General features: G+C 38.8%; 3 protein-coding genes across 3 annotated transcripts; all 3 read right to left on the bottom strand.

Moving 5' to 3' along the window:
- Nucleotides 1-319: 319 nt before the first annotated feature.
- LOC146511756 (uncharacterized) lies at nt 320-2,425 on the bottom strand. Its single transcript, XM_085172406.1, has 4 exons — nt 2,256-2,425; nt 2,055-2,160; nt 1,678-1,752; nt 320-1,555 (listed from the first exon to the last, which is right to left on the bottom strand). The coding sequence occupies exons 1-4, from the start codon at nt 2,326-2,328 to the stop codon at nt 1,381-1,383; spliced, it is 429 nt and encodes a 142-aa protein (XP_085028532.1). The 5' UTR covers nt 2,329-2,425; the 3' UTR covers nt 320-1,380.
- Nucleotides 2,426-4,576: 2,151 nt separating this feature from the next.
- LOC146511755 (uncharacterized) lies at nt 4,577-6,076 on the bottom strand. Its single transcript, XM_085172407.1, has 4 exons — nt 5,904-6,076; nt 5,702-5,807; nt 5,375-5,449; nt 4,577-5,252 (listed from the first exon to the last, which is right to left on the bottom strand). The coding sequence occupies exons 1-4, from the start codon at nt 5,974-5,976 to the stop codon at nt 5,078-5,080; spliced, it is 429 nt and encodes a 142-aa protein (XP_085028533.1). The 5' UTR covers nt 5,977-6,076; the 3' UTR covers nt 4,577-5,077.
- Nucleotides 6,077-10,684: 4,608 nt separating this feature from the next.
- On the bottom strand, nt 10,685-12,807 carry LOC146511754 (uncharacterized). Its single transcript, XM_085172405.1, has 4 exons — nt 12,509-12,807; nt 12,306-12,414; nt 11,961-12,035; nt 10,685-11,838 (listed from the first exon to the last, which is right to left on the bottom strand). The coding sequence occupies exons 1-4, from the start codon at nt 12,579-12,581 to the stop codon at nt 11,664-11,666; spliced, it is 432 nt and encodes a 143-aa protein (XP_085028531.1). The 5' UTR covers nt 12,582-12,807; the 3' UTR covers nt 10,685-11,663.
- Nucleotides 12,808-14,432: the final 1,625 nt, after the last annotated feature.

Raw genomic sequence — 14,432 nt, 5'->3', positions numbered from 1 at the left:
TTCACTCGCCTCTTTTTACTCTCTTTGTGTTTTCACAGTATTCTGTGTTTCTCCACAGAGTGTCTTTAGTCTTGTCTTCCTCCTCTTACCCCCAAACGCCATGGTGGATGGCTGCCCTTCCCTGAGCCTGGTTCTGTAGAAGGTTTCTTCTGGTTAAAAGGAGTTTTTCCTTCCCACTGTTGCCAAGTGTTTGGTTAAAGGGAATCATGTGATTGTTGGTAGTTTCTCTGTATAATTGCAGGGTCTTTAACTTACGGTATAAATCAGGTGACTGATGTTGTTGTTTATTGGCTTTATATAAGTAAAATCTAATTATGGGGTGACCGTGGCTCAGGGGGTTGGGAAGCGTATCTGTAACCGGAAGTTCGCCGGGCTCTCTGTCCTGGTCGTTGTGTCCTTGGGCAAGACACTTTACCCTACCGCCTACTGGTGTTGGCCAGAGGGGCCGATGGCGCAATATGGCAGCCTCGCTTCTGTCAGTCTGCCCCAGGGCAGCTGTGGCTACAACTGTAGCTTGCTTCCACCAGTGTGTGAATGTGAGAGTGAATGAATAGTGGCATTGTAAAGCGCTTTGGGTGCCTTGAAAAGCGCTATATAAATCCAATCCATTATTATTATTATTATTATATTTAAGTAATTGTGTTTTCTGGTGCCACACTCTCATGATTAGTAGCGGCTTTTGCCCAGTCTGTGTACAACTGCAGGAACTCTCTGTTTGTTCTGATTCCCCTTTTAAGGTTAATGCAAAACTGCATGAGCCACTGAAGGGAAAAAGACAGGCATGCATGTCTAGTCTGTACCTTTTTGCTTATTTTACATAAAATAATGTCAGAAGCTCACACATGGAAATAAAAAGATGGATGCAAGATCACCATTAATTTAATATTTATTTCAGTCTATCACAATTTAATGAAGATTTCAAATAAATAAATATCTCATGACACTGACAAAAGGAATATATGGATTATATCAGAATGCAATACTGAATGCAAACTCAAACTTGTAACCATCATGGTTGCTCAATTTAACCTTTAAGTCATGACAGTATTTCAAGTAAATAAATATCTTAATTTATCATCAAGACACACCTGCATATAGTAATAATAAAAGCATAAAACTCTTCTACATGTTGAATAAAGTAACATATAAATACTTATAAATACACTTTCTGATATTTTTTTTCCTCTTCTGCTGTTCTGTGAAATAATTTCACTTCTAAAAAATTGAAAAAACTACATATTCAGCCAAAGAATTTAACAATACATTATTAACAATGTACCAGTGATTTTAATATTTATTTAAAAGGCCTTTTCTGGGTTTATTTTTGTTTGTTTTACTAATATCCCGGGGTTTGCAGAGGTGTTTACATCAGATGGCGTCCTAATCGTTCTTGCTTTCTGAAAAGGTCTCGCCGGCTGACATCTCAGAGGTCGCTGAGGAGGAAGGTAAAGCTGTGGAAGATGATGAAGGAGAGGCGGTGGATGTTATGATGGAGAGAAGGGAGACTGGAGATGTAGTGGCCACAGACGGTGTAGTGGACTGGGCTTTAGCGTTCCTGAGGGAAAAACAAAAAAAGAAAAACATGAGACTTCAGGTTTGTAACTGAAGGACTGATTCCATTAGTGGCGAGAAGTCCAAGTGAGCATGTGAGTGAATGAATGGTGATGTTAAACTTACTCGAATGCAACAATCTTGGCATGAACCCAAGGAGCTCTCCCATTGATGCAGAAAAGACCGGACTGTGTCTGAAAGCTGCAGAAATGACAAGCAAATTAAGTATTTGTACTTCAACAAATACATTATTTTTTTATATACAACTAACTCATTATTAACAAGCGAGTATGTTGGTTTTTTCTTTTAAAGTTTTGAACAATAAGCTTAATTTAAAACCACACAATTTAGAAAATTAAATGAAATACCATTAAAATGGGCCTTCAGATGTACAATTTTGGACTAAGTCAAAGTATGTTAAACTGGAAAAGCAAAGGTCTATTAAATGTTAACTGTCTTTTTGTACTGTAGTCATTGCTTTAAGGAGTCAAAATATTACTTACATGACTGCGTTGACACAAGGAGCGTTTGCTTTCTGGACCAAGTATCCCAAGATCGGCTCTGTGATCTTCTTATTGGCTACAGATGTGCAGCAGGAGGCCAGCTTTACTGTTGAAGCAGGAATTTCATTTTACTTAAATGCATTTTTATATAAAATAAAATTCAAGAAACTTTATCAGAGTTTATCTGAAATTGAAACTTACCATCTGACCCGGACACAGCCTCAGCCAGCAGGACAACGGCGACCAGCGCAAACAGACTTCCAGACTTCACCATTTTGAAAAAGCTTAAGAAATATGAAGTTAAATAGTCAGTAAATGAGTATCTATTGGTTCTTCTTCTCCCTTTGTCTCCGGAGGGCTCGATGTACTGACAAACGTCTTAAGATGTTGGATACTTAAAGGCACCGAAAGCAGAAGTGATCCTTCCGGGTTAGTCATCATCCTTCTTTTTTTCTGATTTTCTTCTCATTTCTTTTCATTCACGTGAATGACTTTAATGCTGATTTAAGAGGAATTCTGACGAACTTACATCCGAAAGCACTTTCATCACACTTTCAGACGGAAATTTGGTCAATGGGTTTTTCTAAGTATCAGACTGTGGGTGTTAGGATTCCTGCAGGAGCTACAATTTAAATGAACAGACATCCAGAAAACATGACAGCAGACAGCAGAAGACAAAGACAAATCTCTCATTTTAATTAAAGGAACAGTCCGTATGCTTTGCCTCTTCATCCACTTTAGACTTGCTCTCACTTGTTTCTTACTATCCCACTTTTTCTTTGGCAGCCTCTTTCTTTGAATCCTGTTCTGTACTTCCTCATTCTACCACCACCTTTTCCTATTTTCTATCCTCTGTCAGCAGGACATTCTTTAACCTCCTACGACCTGAACTCTTCCACAGCAGCATTTTTAATTTCTCTTTGATATTTGTTCACACTGGGGCCCAATGAATGTAAAAACAAAGAATTACCAGATTTTTTTTAACCTTATTTTTGTTTTTAAGAAAAATAAGAGCCAAATATGAGGATATTTGTTTAAAATTTTGATAGAACAGTAGCAGTATAATGACTTCGTAAGTGGATATCAGGCCCATGTAGAGCAAAATTGAGTATTTTGGTCTAAATAACCCAAAATGTGATGTTCACATATGTGGACGCCAGGTCCTAGGAGGTTAAAAAAATAAAAATAAGGATCTAAATATCCAAATGGCCATTAAGATATCATTGGTTGCTGCAAAGATATAATGAAGTAAATACTACTAGATTCACAGAGAATTAGTTTCACTGAACAGTATGTAAATCTTTATCAAAGAGATTGATCGTTCTTACCAGCTGTGTTAGGATATCAGCATGTTACACAACAAAACGTGAAATGATATTTGACTCATAATAAATCCAAAGAAAACGAGTAAAGCAGTAAAACAACTGAAGAATCCAATAAAGCTGGTACAGCGGGCAACTAAGAGGTGACAGGACTATAAACACACATCCTCACACACACACAAATATTCATTAGGTACAGATGGGAAAGAACCACAGATATTGGGAAAGTAAGCAGCAGAACAGATCTTCACAAAGAGAACCAAGAAAAAAAAGGACAAAAATAACTTTTAAGATGAAAAAGGAAGTAACTTAAAGATAAATATGAAAAAGACAACAAACCCACACCAAGGTGGACAAAGACAGGGGAACACAAATAAATTGTTATTTAAACTCTATAATTTCCTAATTTGTATTTTATCAGCAATATCCTCAGATTTACCCTAAAATAATAAGCATGTAAATCAAGCAGGATCTTCTGGGATTGTCAGTTTCTTGAACAGCCAAAAAGCGAGTCGTGTAAAAATGTGTTAAAATGCTGATTTCTGCTGTTGCAGATTCAGGCTGTAAACAGGTTTACAAAATATAAACACATCTGATTAATGAAATGGTTTGTGGCTTTACAACTAATTTCTTCTTTCAGACCAGCTGTAAACCAGACTCTCGTTTTTTCGTCTGTAGCTGTCTGTTACACTTCCCTTCCACTGATCTGAGTAACTAGGCTGGGCGTGTTGACTTCGCTTATACACATTTTTATTTAGTGCTGATTAGCATGTGTTTGCAGCTGTTTAATGCATCTGTATGTGTCATAGGTTCAGGGGGACTGCTGAGATCCAGGGGTTATTAATTACACCACCATACAATTAGACAGGATACTACCCCAAAACAAAAGACATGAAGGAGGACTGATGACAGACAACACTGTTACCTCATTACACTCAGCTGAGCTATCTTTACAGAGGACGATAGGCGAATAAAAAGTGAATGCATGTGTGCTGAGATAAAAAAAAAAAAGTGATTATTTGTCTCCCGTTGTGTTCTAATTACCCAGAATAGTTTCAGACAGTTCTGATACTCTCACAGTGTTTGAACTTAATATGTGAAAACAGTCATATGAAGCTGCAGCTGCATGAGCCACTGAATGTGGTCTGAACAGATAAAGAAAGGTTCTGCTAAAAAGGAAATAAAAAGATGGATGCAGGATCATCATTAATTCAGTGTTTATTTCTGTCCGTCGCGATCTTCACAACAAAATTATTCAATTAAATAAATATCTCATGACACTTTCTCTGAAATATTACACAAATGAATTTCACCCAAATGCATTTGTTTGATCTACGTATAGATCATAAAAATGGATGAATACTTAATGCAACATCAAAATTCTAACCATAGTGGTTGCACAACTCAGATTTAAGTTAAAATATGTCAAGTAAATAAATATCTCTATTTTTCATCAAGACACGCCGGCATGTGGCAATAAAAATGTAAAACCTTTCCACACAATAACATGTAAACACTGACGAATTCACTTTCCTATAAACGTTTCTCCTGTACTGTAGAAGCACAGATAAATTAAATTAGACTAAAAAAATTACTTTTAATTAATGGATTCAAATACATATTCACCCTAATAATTTAACAATAAATTATTGGTAATTATTACTAATTTTTGACTTTGTTCTTTCTTCATCAGATGGCGTCCTACTCGTTCTTGCTTTCTGAAAAGGTCTCGTCGGCTGACATCTCAGAGGTCGCTGAGGAGGATGGTAAAGCCGTGGAAGATGATGAAGGAGAGGCGGTTGATGTTATGATGGAGAGAAGGGAGACTGGAGATGTAGTGGCCACAGACGGTGTAGTGGACTGGGCTTTAGCGTTCCTGAGGGAAAAACAAAAAAAGAAAAACATGAGACTTCAGGTTTGCAACTGAAGGACTGATTCCATTAGTGGCGAGAAGTCCAAGTGAGCATGTGAGTGAATGAATGTTGATGTTAAACTTACTCGAATGCAACAATCTTGTCATGAACCCAGGGAGCTCTCCCATTGATGCAGAAAAGACCGGACTGTGTCTGAATGCTGCAGAAATGACAAGCATATTAAGTATTTGTACTTCAACAAATACATTATCTTTAAGTTTGTTTAATAGTATTGAATTTGATTGATTAAAAGCCACACAATTAAGAAAATTATTGGAAAAACTGCTAAAATGGGTCTTCAGACTAACTCTGTATATAAAGTGCATCAAGCTGAAAAGGCTGCTATTTATTTATCTTTAACAATCTTTAAGGAGTCTAATTGTTGCTTTAAGATGTTTAAAGTGCTGCTTACATGACTGCGTTGACACACGGACGCCTTGCTCTCTGGACCAAGTATCCCAAGATCGGCTCTGTAATCTCCTTATTGGTGACAGTTTTGCAGCAAGTGGCCAGTTTTTCTGTTGAAGCAGGGATTAAGTTTTAATTGAAATGTATTTTTATACAAAACAAAGCCTGAGAGATTATAAACAGAGTTTTTCTAAAGGTTAGCTTACCATCTGATCCAGACACAGCCACAGCCAGCAGGACAACGGCGACCAGCGCAAACAGACTTCCAGACTTCACCATTTTTAAAAAGCTTGATAAATACGAGATTAAACAGTAAATGATTATCTGTTGGTCTTTCTTCTTCCTTCGTCTCCAGAGAGCTCGATGTACTGACAAATGTCTTGAGATGTTGGATACTTAAAGGCGCTAAAAGCAGAAGTGATCCCTCTGGGGTTTTTTCTTCCTTCTCTTTTCCTATCGATGCTCCTTTTTTCATGAATGAATAAGTTTAATGCTGACTTCAGGGGAATTCCAAGACACTTACATCCGAAACCACTTTCATTGCACAATGTCAATCCTAAATTTGGTCATGGCTTTTCCCCAACGATCATATTGTGGGTGTCGGGAGTCCTCAAATCATGCTTATGGCAAGTTTCTTTTTTTTTATGACTTGATTTATTCGAAGAACTAATAAAGAGGAAAGACTGAATCTGTTGTCTAACTTAATTCAAACAAATCATTCCTTAAGTGCAAAAATTCTCAGTTATATAAATTCATGATTAAACGTTTTTTTAAAAAAAACATTAAGTGATTCTTATTTTTTGAAGGTCACCTCTGTGGCATTCATGATACAAAACCGTTGGTCATCATTGTGGGCAGGGCACATTAAAGTGTGCAGTCACAAGTGTGCTTGGGTACTGTGACGCATGGGCATGTCACAACATCGACCTCTGACCTCCCACCCATGTGCAAGAAACTGTGCAACGCCAGCGTCTGGGGGAAACAGAAGAACGTCTTCCTAGGTTTGAAAAGTTTGCAAATAACGGGAAGTGAAATTGAGGAATGTCCTACTCATCCAGTTAAATGGAAAGACACGTTTTTCTAGATGTATGTAAAATACTGAGCACTGAAAGTAAAGTGAGGATGTTTTTAAAACTAATGAGATTAATACATTTGTAGAAAACAGCAAACTACATGTAAAGTACAATAAATATCAAGAACTCACATCAGTATTTGGTGTAATACCACTCCGGGTCATTTTTTTCCAACAGTATTTTTTATAAAAAGGCAAATGAACATTCACTAGCTGGGCCCACGTCCTCAGTTTAGGTTTTCACAGCGTTTTGGTAGGTAAGAGTGAATGCTTTGACATGCTGCAGTTTGGAGAAGGCTTCAAAGGGGACTGCCGACGGCTCCTGGGCTCCCAGATCCCCATGTAAAACAAGTAGGGAGGGAGGGTGGGGTACGTAAACGAGAATGAACAGCTTGCAGAACTGAGGGAACCTATATAGATGACAACAGGAAAGAGCATGTTTGGAGGCGTCGTCATGCTCCTGAAATTCCGATACATAATCTCCAAAACATTCAGAAAAGATGAGACACAAGAAGCAACAGACAAGCCATTTATCTTAATCACACCAAAGGAAGTCCAAGTTCAGACAAAAGTAGGAAAAAGAGAAGACAAGAGACAAAAATAACCACTAATTCATCCGGATACATACACTCTAATTTGTATTTCATCAACCACAACAACCTAAATAAGCAGGTTTACCAAACAGCAGCTTCTGGGACTGTCAGTTTCTTGAAAAGCCAAAAAGTGAATCTGTGCTCAGACGTACTTCCGCTGTAGTAAAGTCAAGCTTTAAGCATGTTTACCAAAGATAAACACATATCATCAGTGAAACACTTTTGACCTTTATAGCTAATTTCCTCCTTCAGACCAACTGTAAACCAGAGTTTTTTCTTTCTTTTTATCTGTAGCTGTCTGCTGCACTTCACTTCCGCTAATCTGAGGAGCTCAACTGGACGCGCTGACTCTGTGTGTCAGCGCGTCCTGACTGTGTGTCGTCAGTGCAGCACACATTCATATTGTATCCGGAAGTATTCACAGCGCTTCTCTTGCTTCAGAGTTTGTCATGTTACAGCCTGATTGCAACATGGATCAAATTCATTTTTCACCGTAAAAATTCGACACAATACAGCGTATTACTTACATGACTGCACTCACACATGGATACGTTGCCCTTGGCTACTTAATGGTGACGTTTGCACTGCAAGTAGCCAGCTTTACTGTTGAAGCTGAAATTATATTTTAATTAAATGCATTTTTAAATAAAACAACCATCTGAACCATCAAACAGAGTTTATATGAAATTTAAATTTACCGTCTGACCCATACACATTCAGGACAGTACCAGGACATGCTACCAGGACAACAGCGACAAGCACAAACAGACTTCCAGACTTTACCGTATACTTAAAGCTTGACAAATATGAGATTAAATTGTCACTGTTGGTCTTCCTTTTCCAGTTGTTTCTGGAGAGCTCAGTGAACTGACAACATTTCAAAGAGGGGAGATCATTAGAAGGAATTGAACATGATTTATTACATTTGAAAAAACTGAATTCAGTTTGAAATATTTGGCGGTTAGACTTCGATGATCCATCGCAGCAGAATGGATTCCCAGCTGTGATAGGGATTGGGGCGGATGCCCCTGAATGTAAACACTGATGGTGGAGATGAAGATGGAGGCTTCAATGATGAGTGATGAGAGACGGTGATCAGGAGGTTGGTTGCATGAAAGTATCTGCAAGGGAGAATGACAGATGCTCAGCGAGATTTAAAGTACGCAGATTGGAGGCCTTAAGAAGGCTGAGAGAAAGCTGATTGGACTAGAACAATGATTTGTGTGATGTAGAGCTGAGATTAGCTACCAACACCTCAGAAGCCGACAGCTGGCTGTAGCTCAGGAGGTAGACCAGGTCATCCCTGTCTGCTCCAGTCTGCATGCCAAATGTCCATGGGCAAGATCCTAACCACAAGTTCCATCCATCGGAGTTATAATGTGCGGAGTTACATTTGTGTGATTACAGATCTTCCTCTTACGTTCACTTTCTCTTATGTTGAATATTAAAGTATATTAAAGGTCTGAAAGGAGAAGCGATCACTCTCTTCCTTCTTCCTGCTTTTTCCTTATTCTTTCTCTTATTTTTAAATTCTGATCTCAGGGGAATTTAGAGACGGTTAAATTAGAAACACTTTCATTGCACAGTTTCAGTCCTCAATGTGGTCATGGGTTTTCCAGACTGTTAGATTGTGGGTGTTAGGACTCCTCAAATATATTCTTATGGCAAGATTCATTTTACTGACTGAGGATTTATTGAGGATTTGATAAAGAACAAAGACTCTGGATCAATAATAAAATTTCATCTAAACTGGACTGTAAAAGTAAAAAGGAATCTCTGTTAAAAAAAAACAACTTATGAATCAAAACTTAAAAAAAAATTTTTTTTAGCTAATCTCATTTTGTGAAATTACCTCTGAGGCATTCGTGACACATAATCTTTGGCAATCATTCTGGGAAGGGCATGCTAAAGTATGCAGTCACAAGTGTGCTGTGGTCTCATGATGCACCGTCACAACGTCAAAAGAGCCTTCAGTTACAGCATAAACATGATCTGCAGTCTCTGTAGATCTATATCTTGTACATATCTTTCTTGTGTAAATGTAAATTTGTCTGTTATTGTGTAAATACTTACGCTATTGTGTACTTCACACACATGGAGAAATGGCAAACTGCCTTTCATTGTTCTTGTAACATGACAATAAAAAGCTATTCTATTCTATTCTATTCTAAACTATGGACCACTGAAAATAAATTAAGGGCACTTTTACATACAATGACATTGATAAATTTGTAGAAAACAAGCCCCGTCATTCTACAAAGATATGATTGGACTGTAAATGCAGACACACACACATCATATATTTGGCACAGATGGGAACAAACAAGACACTGAGACAGCAAAACCACAATAAAACCTCAGGATTCCCCAGGATCCAGTTTAAATACACGAGTCAAGGCTTAGTTACTCATTTGTTAAAATGTTTATTTTTGTTGTTGTATTGGGTTTTATTTTATATACAGTGAAAATACAGGGGCGATCGTGGCTCAACAGTTGGGAGTTAGCCCCGGCTTGGACAGTCTCGGTCGTTGTGTTCTTGGGCAAGACACTTCACCCGTTGCCTACTGGTGGTGGTCAGAGGGCGCCAGTGGTGCCAGTGTCCTGCAGCCTCGCCTCTGTCAGTGCGCCCCAGGGTGGCTGTGGCTACAATGTAGCTTGCCATCACCAGGGTGTGAATGTGTGTGTGAATGGGTGGATGATTGGATGTGTAAAGCGCTTTGGGGTCTTTAGGGACTAGTAAAGCACTACACAAATACAGACCATTTACCAAAATACTATGGCCATGTTACATATACTAAAAATAATATAGTAACTTTCTGACTTATATACTCAAGCTTTAGTGTCCTGTAATTTATTTACATTTTATATGATACTTTACAATGATGATAAAGGGCTATTTTATTCTATCTATTCTCCATTTCACACTATATATTTTGCATATGTACCAATTCTATTTTTGACCTCATAATTTGTATTAATGGTTGAGCCTCACATGTATGCATCATGATTTGTATTGATGGCTGGCTGTGACAAGTTTACACCTCTTACACATCTCAAGATCTCAAGATAGACGGCTGATTTCAACTATACATACTGCCCCAGATGTAAAAAGGTTCGCAATTATAACTGCCCCTGACTATACACTTGTCGTTGTTTCTGACCATATACAGTGGCTTGCAAAAGTATTCGGCCCGCTTGAACTTTCCCACATTTTGTCACATTACAGCCGCAAACATGAATCAATTTTATAGAAATTCCACGTGAAAGACCAACACAAAGTGGTGTACACGTGAGAAGTGGAACGAAAATCCTACATGATACAAACATTTTTTTAGAAATGAATAACTGCAAAGTGGGGTGTGCGTAATTATTCAGCCCCCTTTGGTCTGAGTGCAGTCAGTTGCCCATAGACATTGCCTGATGAGTGCTAATGACTAAATAGAGTGCAGAAAATGAATTTTAAAATCTGCCTGATTTAACATGACTCTCCAGTGCCCCGGTGCTGTGGAACACTGTAATCCAAACGTACTTAATTTAATTAAGTTTGTCCAAATATGGCCAGTTCTTGCTCCAAAAAACACCATTGCTATAGTCAACCCTGGAACAGAGCGGGCTGTTATCAGGAGAGCTCATAGTGAGAAAGTGGGCCTCCTGCATACTGCACGATGCTGCCAAACAGAGGTTTTCTGACACACATGGACTATCTCTTATTGTGAGCCAGTTACCTGGACTGGTGCTGCCAGTGTGAGGCAGACGTGTGTTTTGCACATACACACAGTTAGATTGAAATTAAAAAGGATGCAATCTCACCATAAATTTAATATTTATTTTTACCGTCACAATCCTCACAATAAAAGCTTTTAATAAATATATATCTCATGACACTTTCTCAAAATAATTAAACAAATGAATTTCTGGATTTGGTCAGAATGCATTTGTTTGATCTCCAAATAAATCATAAAAAAATAACGAATACTAAATGCAAAATTCACAACTTCACTTTTAAGTTATGACAATATTTTAAGTAAATAAATATCTCTATTTTTCATAAATACATGCCTGCATGTAATAAAACCGTAAAACTCCAAATGTTGTGCACATTAACACATCAATGCTGATAAATACATTTTACAATGAATATTTGCCTTTACTGTATCAGCACAGATCGATTAGACTTAACAAATAAATATCTTTGCTTTAAATTAATTGAAAGACACTTAATATTCATCCTAATAATTTAACATCAGTTAGTTCCCCCAACATCTTGGGGGAGGTTACAGCTTTCTTCATCAGATGGCGTCCTACTCATTCCTGCTTACTGAAAAGGTCGCACCAGTCGACATCTCAGAGGTCGCTGAGGAGGAAGGCAGAGCGGTGGAAGATGAAGAAGGAGAGGCGGTGGATGTTATGATGGAGAGAAGGGAGACTGGAGATGTAGGTACCACAGATGGTGTAGTGGACCTGGTTTTAGCTTTCCTGATGAAAAAAAAAACAAAAAAGGAAAAATATATGAGACGACAGGTTTGTAAATGAAGAACTGATTACAAGAATGAGTCCAAATGAGCATGTGAGTAAATAAATGATGATATAAAACTTACTCGAATGCATCAATCTTGGCACGAACCCAGGGAGCTCTCAAATAAGTGCAGAAAAGACCGGACTGTGTCTGAAAGCTGCAGGAATTAAAAATAAGGTAAAAAACGTCTTGCCATTAAATCCATTTCATCTAATATCAACAGGTCATTAAGTTAATTTTCAATATAATAGAGTCACTTTCATTTACATTTGTACACAGCTTATGAAATTAAAATGTTATGCAACTAAAGCCAGTATTAGATGGTTAGAAGCATATTCAGAAAGTTCTTAATTACTGAAAATTAACAGTGATTTGACCATTTTTGTGGAGTCTATTCGTTGCTTTAAATTGTCAGAATATGACTTACATGACTGCCTGGACACATGGAGGGTTTGCTCTCTGGACCAGGTATCCCGTGATCGGTTCCTTAATCTCCGTTGAGGTGACTTTTGTGCAGCAGTTAGCTAGTTTCTCAGCTAAAGACAAACACAGAGCGGCATGAGATTTAAATGAAGCTGTCTGAAACTGAAGAAAAGCAATGTGGAAAACTTCCACAGAGTTTGAACTTACCTGATGAGCCACACTCAACCACAGCCAACAGGACAACGGCGACCAGCGCAAACAGACTTCCAGAGTTTGCCATTTTATAAAAAATCTGATTTAGTATCTGTTATTCTCTTCTCTTCTCCAGAGTGCTCGATGAACTGACTGATGTGTGGGGATACCGGCTATTTATGCAGTGAGGTCTAGAAAAGCAGAAGTCAACTTCCTGTTTTATTTTTCCCTCCTCTTTCTCCATGCTAATGAATTTAGGGAAATTCCACCAGCCTGCCTTAAGGAGTCACTTTTATCAACCAAATTCCTGCTGATAATTTGGTAATGGTTCCTCTTGTGACACTGTGGGAGTGCTAGGATTCCTGCAGTTGGAGGTCATTCTCCTAGCTTGGTTTATTATATCAGCAACTTCATTAAGGATTTAATAAAGAAAAAAGGTTAAAAGTGAGTTATTTTACTTAATGCAAGCTGATCACAGCCTAAATGTAATGACTAAAAGGAAATGCTTAAATTTTTCTCCTTTAAAGTAAATTCTGAATGTTTTCTAAATTGTCAGTTTAGTTACAAAAGATTTCTTTAGCAATCACTTCTGGGCAGGACATATGAAAGCACAGAGTCATAATGAGCGTCCCAGTGACACACCTACACATGTCACATCATTAACGTCTGTGCTCCCGCTCATATGTGCAGCGTTTGAGCTATATAAGGAAATAATGTACACATGATTAAAAAAAATGTTTCTACAGAGAATAGTCTGTTTTTATTTGAAGGAGACACAGATAGAGACAAGATGAAGTCATAGAGGTCAAACAGGTCGGATAGAAAAGGGAACAAAGAACATGAGTGATGCTCAGAAGTGACATTTAATAAACGGATCTTACGAGTTAAGCTGCTGATGTAAAGAAACCAAGTTTTATTTACAGAGGTGTAAAAAAAACAAAGTTCAAAAATGAACAATTAAGTGTTATGGTGGACAGGCCCGAGCAAGAGGGTGGACCCAAACTGCAGATGGAGGCAGTTAATGTGGCTTGGACGTGAAAACTTTACTTCACAAAACTCAATACTTAGGTGAGCAGAGTCACTGAAACAGAAGGAAAGAGGAGTCAGATGGCTCACTGGTGGGAGGTCCAATATATGAGTGAAAGTATCCTTTTGCCCTACTTGGAAAAAGAATGGCATGGGGGGAGAAGCTGATGGCAAGGTCCAGGTGAGTGCTGGTTAGTCCTGAGGGTCAGGTGGATCTGAGAGATGGAGGCAGGCAAACGAAACAGTGAACCAGAATAGCATCTGGTTATCTATAAGTTAATGCCAATCTACGCGTGGCATTACATGTGGTATCTGGACGTGCCACATGTGGTCCAGGCTGATGCCCTTGTCCATCTGTGCGTTGGTGGTTCTCTGTGTGCAGGACTAGGCGCTCAGTTACATGCTGGCTCACTCCCGGCGGCTGCTTGGCGGGGACTGGCACTCGTGACTCAGTCAGGCCCCTTCTGAGAGGTGGAGAGGCCCTCGGGTCTCCAAGCCTAGGGCTCGGTCGGCTCTGGTGCAGCTGGCTGTCGGCAGAGCCTGTGGGCATGTCACTGCATGTCCCCTGTAGCTTCTGCAATATGGCTGCTTGGTGACCCCTTGTCTGCTCTTTCCAGGAGGGTGGCATGACTGCCCCTCCGTTGATCCGCTGGTGGATGTCTTGAGCCTGGATCTCCTGCATGCCTGCTTCATGTACTGGGGGACGGGCTATGGCTCCTCACACCCACTATCAGATTGTTACATGGAAAAACCTTTTGAATACAAGTGCTCTCACGCACACAGATGTTCACGGACACATACTATCTTCCTTGGCTACTGCCTCAAAGCAAACCGTGCATTGGTGTTGTGTGCTGCTCAATAACCTCAGTATTTATGATTTACTGTTACTTATACTTATCTAGGTTGTTTCTGT

This window comes from Neolamprologus multifasciatus, chromosome 9 (assembly GCF_963576455.1).
Source record: "Neolamprologus multifasciatus chromosome 9, fNeoMul1.2, whole genome shotgun sequence".
In the NCBI taxonomy this organism is placed as follows: Eukaryota; Metazoa; Chordata; class Actinopteri; order Cichliformes; family Cichlidae; genus Neolamprologus; species Neolamprologus multifasciatus.
This window is presented reverse-complemented; position numbering and strand designations above follow the sequence as displayed.

Excerpts from the sequence above, each read along its gene's own strand:
- LOC146511756 (XM_085172406.1), bottom strand. The coding sequence starts at position 2,328 with ATGGTGAAGTCTGGAAGTCTGTTTGCGCTGGTCGCCGTTGTCCTGCTG. Across the intron at positions 2,161-2,255 it reads GGCTGTGTCCGGGTCAGATG|TAAAGCTGGCCTCCTGCTGC; the intron begins GTAAGTTTCAAT and ends CTGCTTCAACAG. Across the intron at positions 1,556-1,677 it reads GCCAAGATTGTTGCATTCGA|GAACGCTAAAGCCCAGTCCA; the intron begins GTAAGTTTAACA and ends TTTTTCCCTCAG.
- LOC146511755 (XM_085172407.1), bottom strand. The coding sequence starts at position 5,976 with ATGGTGAAGTCTGGAAGTCTGTTTGCGCTGGTCGCCGTTGTCCTGCTG. Across the intron at positions 5,808-5,903 it reads GGCTGTGTCTGGATCAGATG|AAAAACTGGCCACTTGCTGC; the intron begins GTAAGCTAACCT and ends CTGCTTCAACAG. Across the intron at positions 5,253-5,374 it reads GACAAGATTGTTGCATTCGA|GAACGCTAAAGCCCAGTCCA; the intron begins GTAAGTTTAACA and ends TTTTTCCCTCAG.
- LOC146511754 (XM_085172405.1), bottom strand. The coding sequence starts at position 12,581 with ATGGCAAACTCTGGAAGTCTGTTTGCGCTGGTCGCCGTTGTCCTGTTG. Across the intron at positions 12,036-12,305 it reads CCATGTGTCCAGGCAGTCAT|CTTTCAGACACAGTCCGGTC; the intron begins GTAAGTCATATT and ends TAATTCCTGCAG. Across the intron at positions 11,839-11,960 it reads GCCAAGATTGATGCATTCGA|GAAAGCTAAAACCAGGTCCA; the intron begins GTAAGTTTTATA and ends TTTTTTCATCAG.